Source organism: Artemia sp. Qi Xiang Cuo, chromosome 9 (assembly GCF_049724085.1).
Source record: "Artemia sp. Qi Xiang Cuo chromosome 9, ASM4972408v1, whole genome shotgun sequence".
Classification (NCBI taxonomy): Eukaryota; Metazoa; Arthropoda; class Branchiopoda; order Anostraca; family Artemiidae; genus Artemia; species Artemia sp. Qi Xiang Cuo.
This window is the reverse complement of record NC_142802.1, coordinates 63,446,244-63,465,505: the sequence shown is the minus strand read 5'-3', so window position 1 is coordinate 63,465,505 and position 19,262 is coordinate 63,446,244. Positions and strand designations below refer to the sequence as shown.

Below are 19,262 nucleotides of genomic sequence, written 5' to 3'. Positions count from 1 at the left end.
GTACTTGTGTATTATCAAGAACACACTCAAGAAGTGAAGCTAGGTTAATCATAATGAGATATACCAAAATATGGTGAAAATATAAGACTTTATTAACACAATTATGGAAACTACAACAAAAAAATATCGAAAGGAGGCCGCCCAGAACGCATTATGTTAAATACCTAACCTAACAACCTCTATATATTAAATATTTAATTAAAATCTATCTGTGTCGTTATTTTTCTGACTAAGCTAATTATAGCCTATTGCAGACAGACAAACCAGTTTTCTCAGATCTAACAGAACAAATTTATCGAGTGTGTTCTGGATAATACACAAGTACCTCCAGGATTTTTATTCGGGGGAGGGATTGCACAAAAACTCTACAAGGCGAGTCGAACATTTTTTTTTATATGTATTTTTGTTACTTTTTAACGATTTGGTCATTTCTTTTTGGGGGGGAGGGGGTCAAACCCAGGCCGCCCCCTAGATATGGCCGCGGTAAGAAGTAAATTAAATGAACAAAAGCCTAGTATCTAAAAATTCTACAGCAAGAGAGCAAATAGAGAAAACTGTCGAATCTAATCCGTATAATTAGAAAGAAATTTCTGATATCCTCCCCCAAAGGTTTTGACCCTGCGAATCTATGAACACGACTTTTTGGTAAACAGATTTTGATAATGACTTTTACTTTTTAATTTGAGTTCAAAAACTTCTATGATTAGAATTCAGTCTTGGTAAAGATACCCAGACTACGTAAAGAATAATTAATCTATGAAACCACTAAGTTTCCGGTTTAGACTATAATCAAAATTCCTTAACTATAAAAAGCACAGCAATTGCAACATAAAGAATTCAGAGAAAATAATTCCGTCACAAAGTGCCCTCAGTCACTGTCAAAAACCGGAATTCCTGCTTCCATAAAAGGAAGGACATATTCTTTTCACATCTTTTCTCTGCTTAGCATACAAGTGGAGAGACGAATAAAAACAAACCTGTGATGACTATCTGGGATCTACACAGGCATGGCCGCCACCAGGATATTGTATCCAGGGGTAGGTTCAAGGAGTTTGACCCCCCCCCCCCAAGTGTTTGCCCGACTCGTAAAAACACAACAAAAATGCATATAAACCAATTCTTAATGCGTTAAAAAAAAAAAATTAACCCCCCTTCCCATCAAAAATCTTGAATACGGCCATGCATAAGACACTGGTCCCCTATGACAGAAGAAGGAATTAAAGAGGTGAATAAAAAGGGAAAAATGGCAAATACTCCCAATTAAATCTTGGTAAAAACGAAACAACTGGTAGTACTTGCCCCCTCCCTCTCCTTTGAAAATTTGCTGGTGGTATTTACGTACCCCAGAGCTAATTATGGGACAGGGGAAGGGTTGTTGTAAAATTGTCAAAACAGTCTGTTTACATGAAAATATTGATGTGTTCATAAAAATCATTATTTTTTTTTGGGGGGGGAAGGGGGGGTTAAGCACTGCTTTGTTGAATCAACTAATAAATGAGGTTGCGCCATTAAAAACACGAAACGTCGCTTTTTCTGGAGCCAGAATTTGATCTATGTGCTTATTTTTCTAACTTATAATGTTAAGATCCAATGTAAGAATTTGGTCTATATTTAATTAAACTGTGATTCTAATGAGTAAAAACCAAAATTTGAGACGCTTAAAAATGTGACTTGTCACTTTTACTAACATTGTTCAGGTAGCAACCATGGCTGCAGTCTTGAATTACGGATGTGCGGTACTTTTATGATACGGTAAATAAAACAGTCTTCGTCCTTCTCAAACATACGCTACATGGATAGTGCGTTCAAGGGAGACCAATTAAGGTATATTGAAGGGGTGCACTCTAGGCAGGGGTGGACAACCTTACTATCTTTGTATGTCAAAGTTTGTTATTTTTTTTGTGCCGTATACGTTTGTTTTACACGCCAACCGAAATTTAAGACTCTATTGGTAATGCTACTTCGGTATTTTTTGATTATTATGATAATCTTTTTAATTGATCTAAGACTCCAAAATACAGTAATAATTTCTATATTTTTCAAAAATCGTTTTCAAAATGGATTAAAAAGTAAAGTTTTTTTTCTTAAGAATCTATGAATACAAGTGAAGACGGGGGGGGGGACGGATCGAGTTTTGCATAGTATAGATATCAAATTGATCTAAGTTATAAAGGCATAAATGAAAAAGTCGTTGAGTTGAGGAAAACGAGTTAAAAAAAAAAGGTCTAGTTATGTAAAGCCCAATCGTTTCTGCGCCCCTCGTTTTCACTTATATTCATGGATTCTCGAGGAAAAAAAGATTCTACTTATTAGTCCATTTTGAAAGTGAGTTTAGAAAAGAATTATATGTATTATTTTCGACGTTCTAGTCTTCTCTAAGACAAAAATTTATCTGATCTAAGATTCGAACCTGAATTATTGCAGCCAGAGTCAAGTACTGTTACTGCTGTGCTTTTTTATACTGCTCTTTGTTTTATACTTTTTGCTGTGCCTAATCAACCATTTATGTTGTTTTATTTATACCAGGGAAAACATATAAGGGGGGGGGGGATTTTGACGTTTTATTATTGTACTGTCATCGGGAGTGCATAGGCCTGGATGATAAAATTTGGAAGTAATTGAACGGTCGGAAGTGGTCGAAAAACGATTCACGAATTTAACAAAGTTATGTGACAAACAAATGAAAACGAGGAATATATATATATATATATATATATATATATATATATATATATATATATATATATATATATAATATATATATATATATATATATATATATATATATATATATATATATATATATATATATATATATATACTGTATATATATATTTGGAGGTTGGAAAACATTACAGAGCGTATCATTCCTTTTTAAATCAGTATATGATCTTTTTGTGGTGGCAGAAACTTTTAAGCAAACAGATATGAGACTTTGGATCATTAGATGTAGCTTATAAATACTTTAATGAATCTATTTAATTACAGAGCTACTACAGAGTTTACAGGATGGCCTACTCCTAACACTACAGCAACACTTCGCTCTACTACACCTATTTCAGTGCCAATTTCTTTTGTTGAACTAACTACAATGACGACAACCTTACGACCGATGACAACTACCCTCCCCCCTGTTCCTCGTGTGAATGGCACGTGTATCGATTCATGTAAAATTGCGGCGTCTCTTCGTGTCGTAAACGGAATTGACTGGTCAGGAGAGCTTGCCAATCCTCTAACCTCCGAATATAGAAGTACAGCAACATTTTTCAAAGTCCAGGTAATATTTTTAAAGCTTAAAAAAACATAATTAGGTGAATATCGTTCTTCTAAGCTTAAATGGTGAATTTTGAGAAATATTTTAGGGAATATACCCTCAAAGATAATTTCTTAAACCACATTGGCCTGGCATAACATAAAGAAAGAAAAACGAACATAAATAGGGTTTTTAAAGGCCAAATGAAAATACTGTAAAAACACAACAAAGCGAATATTTCGAGAGGACAAACGCCTCTCTTCTTCAGCGCGAAACGAAATGTTGTATCCAAGGAAAGAAAAAGCCGAAGAAAAGCAACAAAAAAAAACAAACGCGGAAAGTCAATGTGAAAAGAACCAAAAAACCAAAGAAAAAACCAAAAACTTAAAAGATGATTAAAATTCAATAAAAGCCAAAAAATTATAAGAAATAAAACAAAATACCTAACAACCATAAAATTGAGTTATTCGCCAATACCAGCGATTTGCACAAAATCCAAAAAATTATGAACTTTTATCGACGGATACTAGCGAACAACTGAGAAATAAAAGAAAAGAAAACAATTCATTCACTCAAAGATAAAACGAACCATAAATTAAATAAGTTGGAGAACTATGTCATCTGATTTCGGATTTTAATTATTGCATTTCTTGCAGACACCATTTGAGACCTAAGTTGTTGTTCCCGTGTTTGATTATATGACTGGGAAAGTGGTTCAAGGTTTATTTCAGGGATAACTAAAGTATCGGCTTCACTTTTGAGAAAACCGAAATATGACTCGTTTATTCTTAAATCACCGGAATCTCTGTTTAAAGCTAGGCCTAAATGTTGGTATTTATAAATTTCAACAGCTTCTCTGTAGTGCTCGACAATACCTTTGTCATGCGAAATTAGGCTAGCTTGATTAAACAAAATAGTATGGTCTGGTTTTTCAAAAATGTGCTCTGCAAGGGCAGAGTCAAAATTTGCTTGGTTTTTCTGCTTTTTAAGTGTATTATTAATTGAACTAGAGTGCTGAGTTAATCTATCCGTGAGTCACTGATCAGTTCTTCCGATATACCAAAGACCACACGAACAAGGAATTCTGTAGACACCGGACTTTTCACCTATCGAGATAGGGTCTTTACCTTGATAAATTTGGGATCTGATAGTTTTTCTGGGTCTATAATAAGTGTATTGAGTTTCATTGGTTTTTATTGAATTTTATTTATCTTTTAATTTTTTGGTTTTTTCATTGGTTTTTTGGTTCTTTTCACATTGACTTTCCGCGTTTGTTTTTTGTTGTTTTTTTTTTCTTCGGCATTTTCCTTAAATACATTATTTCGTTTCGCGCTGAAGAAGAGAGGCGTCTGTCCTCTCGAAATATTCGCTTTGGTGTGTTTTTTCAGTATTTTCATTTGGCCTTTAAAAACCCCATTTTTGCTCGTTTTTCTTTCTTTGTGGAATATACCCTCGGCTACTCCCACTTAGAAGGATCTTATATTGTTAGTGGCTTTGGATGTTACAAAGTTAGAAATGGCTCTTCTACTTAGGAATAAGATTAAAATAACGTTGACTATCTTCTTGAGTGTACAAGACATTTCTCGGAAAACAATTACTTCTGGTAATTAAAATTGTAATGAAACAATCTACCTTATCTGATGTGGCTTTTCAGAACTTTTTAAATGTCATTTCTAGGCAAGACTCCTTTGATTTGTACTATTTGAAAAGGCTAAAAAAAGAGGGGGTCTATGTCTTTTAAGCCTATAGTCGCAAGACTATCAACATCGGTACCAAAGGTGCATGTGGGTTCTACCCTTAGATAGGGCCTCAGAGGATTCTTGGCTGGAGATAGAAGCAAGAGATGAAGCATTAAAACGTCGATTTTTTGTGCCAAGCTATTTAAATTTATTCTAGAATTTAAAGAGGTCTTCCAGCCAATTTTTTTGGGGGGAGGGGGGAATGTTCCCTGTAATCCTTCATCTTGGTATTTCAGATTCTGCCTCCTCCTAAAGCTTGGACCGTACGCACCTATTAATATCAAGTAATTTAAAGTACATTGGTCAGGACCGTATCCAGAATTTTTGTTTGAGGAGGGGGTACACAAAAAACGCATCCAAACATTGTTTATATCCATTTGTGTTACTTTTTTATGAGTCAGACACATTTTTTTTGGGGGGGGGGTGAAACCCCTTAACCCCCTGGATACGGCATTGGTATTGTTATTTAAGGCGACAACAGCTAACACATGTAGTTAAAAATTTTGCTCAAACTAAAGATCGAACAAATTGGACAACTCAGGCCAAAACTGCAGAAACATACCAAATCATCTCATACTATACCATAAAATCTTTCAGGAAGTATTTGTACCTCCTCCCCATTCCCGTCCAGGTGCTTGTTTTATACGTCATAAAAAAACGAAAGAGACAAACGTTCAAAACAAAATAAAATTACTTTCCAGAAAATCACAAAAACGATACAAATTAAAAATTGCTCGTGCAAAATTTGTTAAATACTCGCATCTCAAAATGTATAACAATTGCGATCGAGATGTATGAAAAAATTAATTTTCAGTTTCAAAAATCGATAGGGAAAAGAGAAAGAGGATTGAACCGCGGCTTTCGTAACATGTGTCACATGCTTTCGTAACATGTTTCAGGCTTTCGTAACATGTGTCACACGCAAATGTATTGGCATGCACTTGCATACATTGAAATATTTCAGCGCATTCAGATCTGCAAGTCTTCGGTGAAAAGAAAATCGTTAGCAACTCCCAAAATTGTCGATTTTTTTCCCCAAAACGCAACGTACGGCAGTTAATGTCTGCAACTTCATTAGAAATATGCCTCTTATCGGTAGTCGACTAGACAGAGGAATACCAATCGGGAGGTCGGACGTTATCTGCTAATAATTCATAATGCCCAAAGGATATAAGCAATCTCTAAACAACTGTTGGTACTTGTGCATTTTATCTTACCCACTGCTATATATTGTACAAAGAAATACTACAGGAAACAAGACAAACAGGTATTTGCTAGATAAATTGATCGCAAAGCGTGATTTCTTATTGAATTTACAATATTTAAACTGTTGTTTTTTGGGGTTTAGGGTGGGGGGAAGGTGCCTAGGCTAGGTTACGTATTTAATATATGCTATGCTTTACCCCCACCCCCCTAATGTGCAAATATATAGCCTAAATTTGTTTCTAAACTATTACATTTTCATCCTATTTTATTTACCTTGTACAGTATACAGCGGTGGGTGAGATATAATGCACAACAACTCAACTATTAATGCAATATTCTTCATCTCCAAACTCTATGAATTATTTGACTTAGAAACTCATATCATTACTTGAATACGGTTCGTAATACCTAAGCGTTGTGAAAAATCGTCTACTGCCTCCCAAATAAAGTTGTCTTCGACCCTGCCTTGAGGATGTGCATTTAAGTTTTATGTTCGTTCATAAGATTTTCTCTGTCGACTAAATTCAGCAATGTTCTCACGAGCATGGTTTTAATTGACTGGAAAAGTCTCATAGATTATCATATAGAATGTTGATAGGAAACGAAACTGTAGACCCAAACTATTTTATTCTTCCGGTACCTTTCAATTTTTTTGACATACCTTTATAAAAATTATACTAAACGATAGTTAGGGGCCTGCGCAGAAGGAGCCAAAGGGCCCTATTCCTAAGTCCAAATATTATCTGTAAAAAGAAAACGCTTTCTGTCACCTCTCAATAAACCTGTTGCTTAAACCTGGTACTCATGGGTGCCCATAAGCTGAATGCGGGGGGGGCCAAACCTCGTCTAATTGGCACTTCTAATGCTATATAATAGAAATCTCAGAACAAAAATATAAAAAAAGGCAACATCATTCAGCCAGGGGGACCCCCCCCCTGCCCCCCCTCTTATGGGTGCCCATGCTGGTACTGCTCTATTTTGTAGTAGTATTTCTTTATTAAAGTGACCAGAACTGTTGTTCTTCATCTGTTGTAAAACCGGTTTTTCTGTGTGCACTCGGAGATAATCAGCTTAGCCTGAGTGAGATAAACTATTATGCAGATAGGCCTATATTTTGATTAAATATTTAATATATAGAGTTGGTTAGGTTAGGTATTTAATATAATGCTTTCTGGGCGGCCTGCTTTCCAGAATTCTCTATTGTAGTTTCCATAATTTTGTTACTGAAGTATTGGATTTTCATCATATTTTGGTATATTTCATTAGGATTAACCTAGCTTCACTTCTTGGGCGTGGTCGCTATAACACGTAAATACTAGTATTTCTTTTGGAATAAAACAATTACAATATTCTCTATAAAAAGAAAACACGGCACTTGCTAATTAAACGAAACACACCCAAGAAGTGTAGTTAGGTTAATCCTAATGAAACATAACCTTCATATAACCTTTGGTTTATATAATAATATAATTTGGGATATATATTTGCACATTAAGAGGGGGGGGGGGGTAAATTATTTGGACAGCGCTCCTAACTTAACCTCATATAACCTAACAGAACCTAACCTCACCCCCTAATGTGCGAATATATAGCCCAAATTATACAAGTTCAGTGCATTCTATCACCCGTCACTGGTCATTGTTGCTATGAAACCGGTTTTCTGAGATCTAACCAAAGTGTAATTATTTAGTTTGTTTCATTTAATTAACAAGTACCGGAAACACTTTCTGTCGCATCTTTATAAACCTGCAGCTTAAACTTGGTACTGCTGTATCTCGCAGTTTCTGCTCAATGCTTAAAAGCATTATATTTTACTGCCTTTTTGCTTCGTCAGATTTCTGGTTTCTGGAAAACTTCTAATTCTCCACTTTGTGGTGAATACGCTACCAAATGCCAGAAACCTGACAATGTAAATTGCTTACGGTGTCTTGCGAAACGAAATGCTCAAAAGGGGGTTCTGGCTTGCGGTTTCCGATTTTAGGTTTCAAGCACTGTAAAATGCTTTTCTAAGGACTTTGAAAAAAAAAGGTTCATAACCCTAACTTAACACATAGCCGATTTCTTCTATCGCAAATGAAGCCATAAAAACGAAGATATCGATAAGCTACCGACCAAACCTCCTTCAATAAACGTTTAATCAGCGCTAAAAGCTTAAATTATGCCTAATCCCTAGTTGTGAAACTGAATCAAAAACATTCTCTTTAAATTGCGGGCTTGTCACCGTACTACGAAAGGTCATGTCTGCATTCCAATGTAATAAACTTGAGATGTGAACATCCTACACCTATTTTGGAATTCTTAATTTTTACAGAGCTATTTCACAATCAGATTCGAATTTTCATTCTTTCCAGGGCAAGGGTACGGGTAGCTTGAGGAAAGTGGACAGTCCTCCCTCCTAGGCAACTCATTGCTCCACGTAACATTCTGAAAAGCAAAGGAAAGTCTTAGTTTTGAGAGAATACTAAAAACCCTCTATATAGCTGATCGGTTGTCCCTTCCTCCATAGAAATCCCTCGCTCAGCCCTGGGGTGAGGGGTCTAAAATTTAAATTTAAAATAAATGTCTTTAGCCATTGACAACGTAGATTGAGGATACACGCCAGTACCATCATTTATTTCTCCTTCGTATATACTAAAATAAAGAATTTTTCTTTCTGAAGAAAAGCGTCAGAAACCAAATATTATTTTCGAAGTTTGATAAAAATCTAAAAATCTGATTAGGACGTTTGAATTTTCCTGTGCTATGATTGTTAGAAGTTTGACGGTTTTGGAAGACTGAGCAGATCGCCACTTTAAAAGATAACTGTTGCATTCTTATATTAGTAGCGAAAATTTCCGATAGATTTAGTCATTATCCTTTAAAGTTGGTGGAAGTGCAAGTTTTTTTGCTGCCAATTTTTATTTGTAACATTTCACTTGCTAGATTAGCCTTCGAACTTTTCAAATCATTAAGATCATCTAGACAAAAGTAGATTAAAAATTCATCATTCGGCCATTACGCATCTATTTGGAATAAACTCCTTGGGTATGTTATCAATTTATTTCTCTCAGTCGACTCCTTCTAAATAAGACACAACAGGCACTTGTGTTCTTGATGTCAAACGAGGTGATCAGATAGCTGCACATCATATGCTGTTATACACCTGGCGCCAGTGCTGCGTATCTAATAATAATAATTTATTTCAACCCTCTTTACATACACGAAATGCACGTAGAGGAGTGCAAAAATTCAGAAAAAAATGGAAACAATAAACAAGAAAACCTCACGAAAAACAAATAACATTTCAGCTATTTAAGCAACACAACTAAGCCCTACAATCAAGTGGAATGTTGGCAAGATTTTCTCGACGCTTGTGGAATCTGTCCACAAGCTGGTCCATTTTTGAAGAAATATCAAAAACGCCATATCTACTCAAAATGTACCGGATGCGAATCCAAAACGGCAACTGCAGAAGATATTTGCAAAAACGGGAGAATGGAGACTAATTTGCTCTCGCTCAGATATTGTGAAAAAACTCCACAAAGGGACCAAGAATCAGACATATTGGGCGAAGAAAGCGTTGTAAAGTCTGCCAAGGCTCATTTTATGAAACTGGCCTTATATTAGGAGTACAAAAAAAAGATTGCCACTTTGATATTGTAACTATTCTCATATTTCACTACATGATATAAATACCTTTTAATGTAAGTATTTAATATCCTGTTAAATATTTGGCTTGCCAGCATGGATATACGTACCCAAAATAACTTACGATTGGGAACACAGGAAACAGGAGTAGAAACAAAAATATTGACCAATTGGTCTACAATTTTTGATATTAAATATAAATTAGTAAGATTAGGTATCCGAAAGTAATATGAGTGAAGCAAAATTAATGAGTTGTATGAAAGTGGTATATTGGCTTTGATTTAAATGTCAAGTATCCTTAATTCTTTCTTCAAAGAATACACTTCTTCACAAAGGGTGAAATTAGAACTGAATTGGTAATGAGAGAAGAGGACAAGATTCTAGAAAAAAAATAAGTAGGAATGTAGTATAGTAATTATGCACTTTTTTTGGTGCTCCAAACGTATCAATCGTAATTTGTCTTCAAAAATAATCGACATTTGTCGTATTATATGCATATAATACGCATAGTAAAATGATATATACATTTTACTATACATTTATATACATAGTAAAAACGAGGGTGTCACAGTGCATTCAAAAGTCCATGTCGTGATTAATTTTGGCCTAAAATTTTTGGTTCATGTAGCGGAACAAATCTGTAACTAAAATGTGTTTTGTACATCAACCTGGTTAAAAGTGAAGCCGTGAAGCGTATTCTCTTGTTTTTAATTTGCTTTAATGAATCGTTTCTTTTTTTCCAAATTTTCAATTGATCATAGGTGTCTGGCACCCTCGCAAAAAAGAAAGCAATGAACAGTACGAAAAATAGACGAAATTAAGGGTAAAAATAATCCCTCATGAGTGTAGTCAAGGGGCAGCTAGGAGGCATTACACCTCTCTTTAGAATACTCATTGTCCAACAATGAAAAATGTCAATTGTAAACGAAAAAAAAATCTCTGAAAAAAGTTAAACGAGTTTTGTTTACCCTCCTCCTGTATCATTCTAGCTGCCCCTCTCCCTAGAAAAATCCCTAGCTGTGTCTTTGTCCCCATATGTGAATACTTGACAAATATAAGTAAATTTTTCATTGAATCTCAGTGACAATCTCCAAGGCCGTATCCAGAGGGGAGTGGGGGGTTTGACTACCCCTCTGAAATGTTTTTTTGACTCGTAAAAACGTAACAAAAATAGACATAAACAAATTTTGTATGCTTTTTTTTGTGTAACCCTCCCCCCCCCCAAAAAAAAAAATTTAGTAAAGCCCCCTCCGAAAAAAATCCTGGGTACGGCCTTGACAGTCTCTCTAGTCCTGGAAGCTCTCTGTTATACACTATTGTTTACTTTGCCTGCGTCAATTTTGCTCTATAAAGTTCTAATTGATTTTTTTTTTAGCTTGATGGAGTTTATAGGTCAAGTGCATTGGCACAATATTACAGAGGGATTGATATTGAAGGCTTCAGGTAATTTTGTGTTAATTACTATTTCTTCTCTGTTTTAGTTACTTGATTTTTTGGTTCCCCTGCTGTGTTTGTTGTAACAATGTGTAATTCAAGACCTGGTCAAAACCACGACTCAATGTCGTAATTATGGCTTGGCTAATTTGTTTATAAATTTAGTATAACACTTTTTTTAAGCAACAAGAATTTGGCAATGTAGTCATTAAACCTGCTCTTGAATTCAACTATAAGTTTAAAGATGTTTTTTAATTTGAATACTGACACAAACAGCTTACTATCGAGTGTCAATTTAACTCGAATTCAGGTGAAGCTTGAGTTGAGAAAATCTTGAGGGATATCGTTTGGAAGGTCTCGATTGAGTTAATCGGAGCAAAGCTCGAATTCTAGTGTCATCAGTGATTTGGGTTTCAAGTCATCAGTGATTCAAGGGTCATAACATTAGAAAACGAAACCGAAGCAAAACAATTCAAACTATCCACTAGAAAAATAAAATAAGTTCATGCTGCGCCAATGTCAACACAAAACAGGCACATATTCCAAAATGATGAACTTGCTTGGTGATTAATTCAACATGTTATATTGCTTATGATCTTTGCCTAATTCACGAGATTTTGTCTCTGTCAGCGTTGCTTCATATCTACAAGGTATGAAGTCTCCCAGGCTGTTATTTTCTGGGTGGCTTTGAACCACATCGTTATAGGGGATTAAATAAAAAAAATTAGGTTTATTTTAAATAAAAGTAAAGAAAGACAATAAATCTTGAAACGAACAGAAATGTTCTGTATATAATGGGGACTGTCCCCCTTTTTGACCCTGCAATTCTTTGCCCTAAATATACTGAAAGTATTTTTGAGTACAATAGAAAATTTTTGAGTACAAAAAATTATTTTGGGAGCAATAATTTTACCCACCACCTAGTTTGAATGTTTGATTTGATTTTGAATGTTGCGTCCTTTTCATATGCCGAATACTTTCTGTTCTATTTATGTTTTAAGAGACTATTGCTTTTAACTTACGTTTGAAAAATAACTTTCATTTCATTTCTGATTGTTTTAATACTATTCCCAAGGTTGCTGTAAATATACTGGAGGCTAGCCCACCTCCAGCTCCCATTATTTAAAAATAAATTTTGACTTCCGCATTGCAATGCTTCGGGAAAAGGGACTCATTTAATGCATTTGCTTTTCAAAACAAAATTGAACTTTTCTAAGTAAACTGTTTTCTGCTGTAAGAGGGGTGACTTCGTCTCCTCTGTATCTTATAATTCATCCTAAGTTTGTCCGTGTATATATTTATTTTTCCTCAGGATACACTATGCGACCCGGCTCAATAGTAACCGAAACTCTAAAAAACAGGATCTTGATACCAATAGATACATCAAAAGAATCAGATTTTGAAGCTGATTTCAAATATATAAGTTTCATCAATTTTAGTCTTACCCATCAAAAGTTACAAGCCTGAGAAAATTTGCCTGATTTTCGAAAAAAGGGGAAAATACCCTTTAAAAGCTATAAAACCTTAATGGAAATTATACCATCAGATTCAGCGTATCAGAGAACCCTACTATAGACGTTTCAAGCTCCTATCTGCAAAAATGTGGAATTTTGGATTTTTTGCCAGAATAAAGATCACGGATGCGTGCTTTTTTTTTTTTTTTTTTCAGGGGTGATTGTATCGACCCAGTAATCCTAGAATATCATGGGAGGGCTCATTCGAACGGAAATTAAAAGTTCTAGTTCTCTTTTTAAGTTACCAAAAAATTGGAGGGCAACTAGGCCCACTCCCAAGCTCATTTTTTCCCAAAGTCACTGGATAAAATTTTGAGATAGTCATTTTGTTCAGCATGGTCAAAATATCTAATAACTATGTCTTTTAGGATGACACAATCCCCCACAGTCCCCGGGGGAAGGGTTGAAAGTTATGAACTTTACCCAATGTTTACATATTGTATTGGTTATTGGGAAGTATACAGACGTTTTCAGAAGGTTTTTTTTTCTAGTAGTGGGGGTGGGTGGGTCGGGGTTATCTGGGAGGATTTTTTCATGGAGGAAGTTTTCATGGGGGAAGGGACATTGCTATGACGGGGGGCCAGATTTCTCAGCATTAGTTAAAAAACGATCAGAAATTAAATACAAAAAAAAGTTTTTCAACTGAAAGTAAGGAGCAACATCAAAAATTAAAACGAACAGAAATTATTACGTATATGATTGAGTCCACCCCTTTGTCAATACCTCGCTCTTTAAGCCAAAGATTTTTTAGTAATTTCATAAGAGATATTTATTCTAATTAACGGTTTTTGTGATTAAGGGTCATTTTTAAAGAATTGAAACAAAGTTCGAACTTTAGCGTAAAGAGCGAGGTATTGAGTAGGGGGTGAACCCCCTAATATACGTATGGAAAATATATGAATATAGAAGTTCATTACGTAAGTTAGGCCTAATTCGTAAGTTACGTATATTTATTACCAATAAAAACGTCCGTAAATAATATTAAACAACTTTGAGAAAGCCATTTAACCAAATAAAAGTAAAATGAATCTGAAAATTTTGTTTTAATTATTCATGTACAGTGAGCCAAAATAAAAACCTGCATTAATTCAAAAACGTTCAGAAATTAAATAAAAAACAAGTTTTTTTTAACTGAAAGTAAGGAGCGATTTTAAAATTTAAAACGAACAGAAATTATTCCGTATATGAAAGGGGCTGTCCCCTCCTTAACGCCTCGCTCTTTACGCTAAAGTGTTTTTATTGTTTAAAAAAATAAAGTTATGTGACAGAGTCAAACTTTAGCGCAAAGAGCGAGGCGTTGAGGAGGGGACAGCTCCTTTCATATACAGAATAATTTCTGTTCGTTTTAATGTCGCTCCTTACTTTCAATTAAAAAAACTTTTTTTATTTAATAAATATAAAATACAAAGACGCAACTTGCGTGAACGTTCTATTGTAACGGTTCTTTTTTCATGGACTGCGTGTATGTTTAAGGATGGCTGGTATACTGCACGCTAGTCTAGCTTCGGAGACTGTGAGACTGTATAGCACAGTTTATAGAATAATTCTATAAACTGTGCTGTATAGATACTCTTGTTTCTAGCATCTCTACTCAAAAGCAGTTTCGTCGTGTTCTGTCCAAAATGCTAGAAATCGGCACTTTACTGTGCCGCAATCTCTTTTGTTATTTAAAAACAGGAGTAGATATTTAAATTTCCCTTCGAGAGAACCCACTTTCAGTAATCTACTATTAATGGTTTAATACCATCACCCCCGAGGAAAAAAAAATCGCCCGTGACCATTCTTCTCTGAAAAATAGAACTTTCCTTTTTTTTGTAGATAGAGATTTCACGGTTATAGTAGATGTTCTAATCCCTGTGTCTAAAATTATGCCAATTTTTATATGCTGGTAGAATTTACAGGAAAAGTTTAAAGTAATGAATCATACATGCTGAGTGTTCGCAACAATATTAGATTCTATTGATGCATATATTGTAAACTTTGTTTTTTGAAGTATCGGTTTCTGTTGACAAAGATCGCTTTTTGATATCAGTTTGTTACTACGAACTGTGAGAACAAATGTGAGAGAGATCACCATTTCCTCCTTTAACCCCTATTTTTTACATTCAAGTTTAATATTCGTTTGTCAATTCGTTGAGAATGTCGATGATACCTCAAAAAGTAAACCCCTTAGTATAGTCCTAGGTACCATTTCTATGGCCCCCCGGTACCAAACAGGTTTTTCTGATAGGTATTCTATTCTAGAGGTCATTATATCTTTCAAAGAGATTTACGCAATTAATTAAACCTGTATTATAAAACCCGCGCGTCTTGTTTCGAGTTTTAACGGACAAGTTTTTGAAAAGCAGACAGTTTTTTTTCTTGTTTAGCATTTGCAAAAAAGGGGTAATTAGTGAGTGGAAAATTTTTTATTGCATTTACAATCGGAGATGTTTGATTAACCTTTGCAAAAAAAAGAGGGTAATGGGATTTGTGAATTGGAGGAGATGCCATGATTATGTACTGTATAATACACAAGTGATGTTTTGGAGCGTATTGTCAATTTAACGAGAAAATGACTGAAAAGTGTTTTGAGGGAGACGGGTTGCCTGGAGGATTGAGTAGCATGCGAGGACAGTTCAAGGGGGTACAGTGCAACGGGGGGTGCGGTTATACCGGGGGCCAGGTACAAGGGGGGTCAGTTGCCAGTGCGTTGAGTTAATTGGGGTTTGAGTTCCACGAGTGTACTAGAAAATGAATGAAGTGTTTTAAGGGTGATGTGGGGGTTGAAGGGTTGTTGTGCATGTGAGTTCAGATAAAGGGGGATACAGTTACCCAGAGGTTTCGGTTATGCAGGGGTTCAGTGACAAGGGGGTTCAGTTGCACGGGGGTTGAGTTAAATGGGGATTGAGTTCCACGAGAGTAGTGCTTTTGTCGTGGTTTAGCTTGTCACAGTTTTAAAAGAGCTTTACGGGGATTGAGAGACTCAGTTGCCTAATTCCGTGTGATTTTTCTTTACTTGATGGTCATTAAAAACGAAATTTTTGTGTTAAATAAGTAGTTTTTGTATCTTTTAAAAGAGCTTTAAGGGGATTGAGAGACTCAGTTGCCTGATTCCGCGTGGTTTTTCTTAACTTGGTGGTCATTAAAAACGAAATTTTTGTGTTAAATAAGTAGTTTTTGTATCTTTTAAAAGAGCTTTACAGGGTTTGAGAGACTCAGTTGCCTAATTCCGTGTGGTTTTCCTTTACTTTGTGGTCATTAAAAACTAAATTTTTGTTTTAAATCAGTAGTTTTTGTATCTTTTAAAAGAGCTTTACGGGGATTGAGAGACTCAGTTGCCTAATTCCGTGTGATTTTTCTTTTCTTGATGGTCATTAAAAACTAAATTTTTGTGTTAAATAAGTAGTTTTTGTATCTTTTAAAATAGCTTTACCGGGTTTGAGAGACTCAGTTGCCTAATTCAGTGTGGTTTTCCTTTACTTGGTGGTCATTAAAAAAGAAATTTTTGTGTTAAATCAGTAGTTTTTGTATCTTTCAAAAGAGCTTTAAGGGGTTTGAGAGACTCAGTTGCCTGATTCCGTGTGGTTTTTCTTTACTTGGTGGTCATTAAAACGAAATTTTTGTGTTAAATCAGTAGTTTTTGTATCTTTTAAAAGAGCTTTAAGGGGTTTGAGAGACTCAGTTGCCTGATTCCGTGTGGTTTTTCTTCACTTGGTGGTCATTAAAGACGAAATTTTTGTGTTAAATCAGTAGTTTTTGTATCTTTTAAAAGAGCTTTAAGGGGATTGAGAGACTCAGTTGCCTTATTCCGTGTGTTTTTTCTTTACTTGGTGGTCATTAAAAAAGAAATTTTTAAGTTATATAAGTAGTTTTTGTATCTTTTAAAAGAGCTTTAAGGGGTTTGAGAGACTCAGTTGCCTGATTCCATGTGGTTTTTTATTTACTTGGTGGTCATTTGTTGTATCTTTTAAAAGAGCTTTACAGGATTCGAGAGACTCAGTTGCCTAATTCCGTGTAGTTTTCCTTTACTTGGTGGTCATTAAAAACGAAATTTTTATGTTAAATCAGTAGTTTTTGTATATTTTAAAAGAGCTTTAAGGGGTTTGAGAGACTCAGTTGCCTTATTCCGTGTGATTTTTCTGCACTTAGTGGTCATTAAAATCAAATTTTGTGTGTTAACTAAGTAGTTTTTGTATATTTTAAAAGAGCTGTACGGGGATTGAGAGACTCAGTTGCCTTATTCCGTGTGGTTTTCCTTCAATTGGTGGTCATTAAAAACGAAATTTTTGTGTTAAATCAGTAGATTTTGTATCTTTTAAAAGAGCTTTAAGGGGTTTGAGAGACTCAGTTGCCTGATTCCGTGTGATTTTTCTTTACTTAGTGGTCATTAAAAACGAAATTTTTGTGTTAAATCTGTAGTTTTTGTATCTTTTAAAAGAGCTTTAAGGGGTTTGAGAGACTCAGTTGCCTAATTCCGTGTTATTTTTCTTTACTTGATGGTCATTAAAAACGAAATTTGTGTGTTAAATAAGTAGTTTTTGTATATTTTAAAAGAGCTTTACTGGGATTGAGAGACTCAGTTGCCTCATTCCGTGTGATTTTTCTTTACTTCTTGGTCATTAAAAACGAAATTTTTGTGTTAAATCAGTAGTTTTTGTATCTTTTAAAAGAGCTTTAAGGGGTTTGAGAGACTCAGTTGCATTATTCCGTGTGATTTTTTTTTACTTCGTGGTCATTAAAAACTAAATTTTTGTGTTAAATAAGTAGTTTTTGTATCTTTTAAAAGAGCATAACGGGGATTGAGAGACTCAGTTGCCTATTTCCGTGTGTTTTTTCTTTTCTTGATGGTCATTAAAAACGAAATTTTTGTGTTAAATAAGTAGTTTTTTTATATTTTAAAAGAGCTTTACAGGGTTTGAGAGACTCAGTTTCCTTATTCCGTGTGTTTTTACTTTACTTGTTGGTCATTAAAAACGAAATTTTTGTGTTAAATAAGTAGTTTTTGTATCTTTTAAAAGAGCTTTACAGGGTTTGAGAGACTCAGTTGCCTAATTCCGTCTGGTTTTCCTTTACTTGGTGGTCTTTAAAAACGAAATTTTTGTGTTAAATCAGTAGTTTTTGTATCTTTCAAAAGAGCTTTAAGGGGTTTGAGAGACTCAGTTGCCTGATTCCGTGTGATTTTTCTTTACTTAGTGGTCATTAAAACGAAATTTTTGTGTTAAATCAGTAGTTTTTGTATCTTTTAAAAGAGCTTTAAGGGGTTTGAGAGACTCAGTTGCCTGATTCCGTGTGGTTTTTCTTCACTTGGTGGTCATTAAAAACGAAATTTTTGTGTTAAATCAGTAGTTTTTGTATCTTTTAAAAGAGCTTTACGGGGATTGAGAGACTCAGTTGCCTAATTCCGTGTGGTTTTTCTTTACTTTGTGGTCATTAAAAATTAAATTTTTACGTTAAATAAGTAGTTTTTGTATCTTTTAAAAGAGCTTTAAGGGGTTTGAGAGACTCAGTTGCCTGATTCCATGTAGTTTTTTCTTTAATTGTTGTTCATTTGTTGTATCTTTTAAAAGAGCTTTAAAGGGTTTGAGAGACTCAGTTGCCTAATTCCGTGTGGTTTTCCTTTACTTGGTGGTCATTAAAAACTAAATTTTTGTGTTAAATAAGTAGTTTTTGTATCTTTTAAAAGAGCTTTAAGGGGTTTGAGAGACTCAGTTGCCTGACTCCGTGTGATTTTTTTTTACTTAGTGGTCATTAAAAACGAAATTTTTGTGTTAAATAAGTAGTTTTTGTATCTTTTAAAAGAGCTTTACGGGGATTGAGAGACTCAGGTGCCTAATTCCGTGTGTTTTTTCTTTTCTTGTTGGTCATTAAAATCGAAATTTTGGTGTTAAATAAGTAGTTTTTGTATATTTTAAAAGAGCTTTACAGGGTTTGAGAGACTCAGTTGCCTTATTCCGTGTGTTTTTTCTTTTCTTGATGGTCATTAAAAACGAAATTTTTGTGTTAAATAAGTAGTTTTTGTATCTTTTAAAAGAGCTTTACAGGGTTTGAGAGACTCATTTGCATAATTCCGTGTGATTTTTCTTTACTTGGTGGTCATTAAATACGAAATTTTTGTTTTAAATCAGTAGTTTTTGTATCTTTTAAAAGAGCGTTATGGTGTTTGAGAGACTCAGTTGCCTGATTCCGTGTGGTTTTTCTTTACTTGGTGGTCATTAAAACTAAATTTTTGTGTTAAATCAGTAGTTTTTTTATCTTTTAAAAGAGCTTTAAGGGGTTTGAGAGACTCAGTTGCCTGATTCCGTGTGGTTTTTCTTCACTTGGTGGTCATTAAAAACGAAATTTTTGTGTTAAATCAGTAGTTTTTGTATCTTTTAAAAGGGCTTTACGGGGATTGAGAGACTCAGTTGCCTAATTCCGTTTGGTTTTTCTTTACTTGGTCGTCATTAAAAATGAAATTTTTACGTTAAATAAGTAGTTTTTGTATCTTTTAAAAGAGCTTTAAGGGGT

At 34.6% G+C, this 19,262-nt stretch overlaps 1 protein-coding gene across 1 annotated transcript in view; it reads left to right on the top strand.

Annotated features, from left to right (window-relative positions):
- The window catches only part of LOC148948918 (uncharacterized), a 63,701-nt gene extending 52,429 nt beyond the window's left edge, over window positions 1-11,272 (top strand). The window contains exons 3-4 of the mRNA XM_089095054.1: window positions 2,989-3,277; window positions 11,201-11,272. Coding sequence (XP_088951180.1) covers window positions 2,989-3,277; window positions 11,201-11,272 — 361 coding nt within the window. The remainder of the gene's footprint in view (window positions 1-2,988; window positions 3,278-11,200) is intronic.
- Window positions 11,273-19,262: the final 7,990 nt, after the last annotated feature.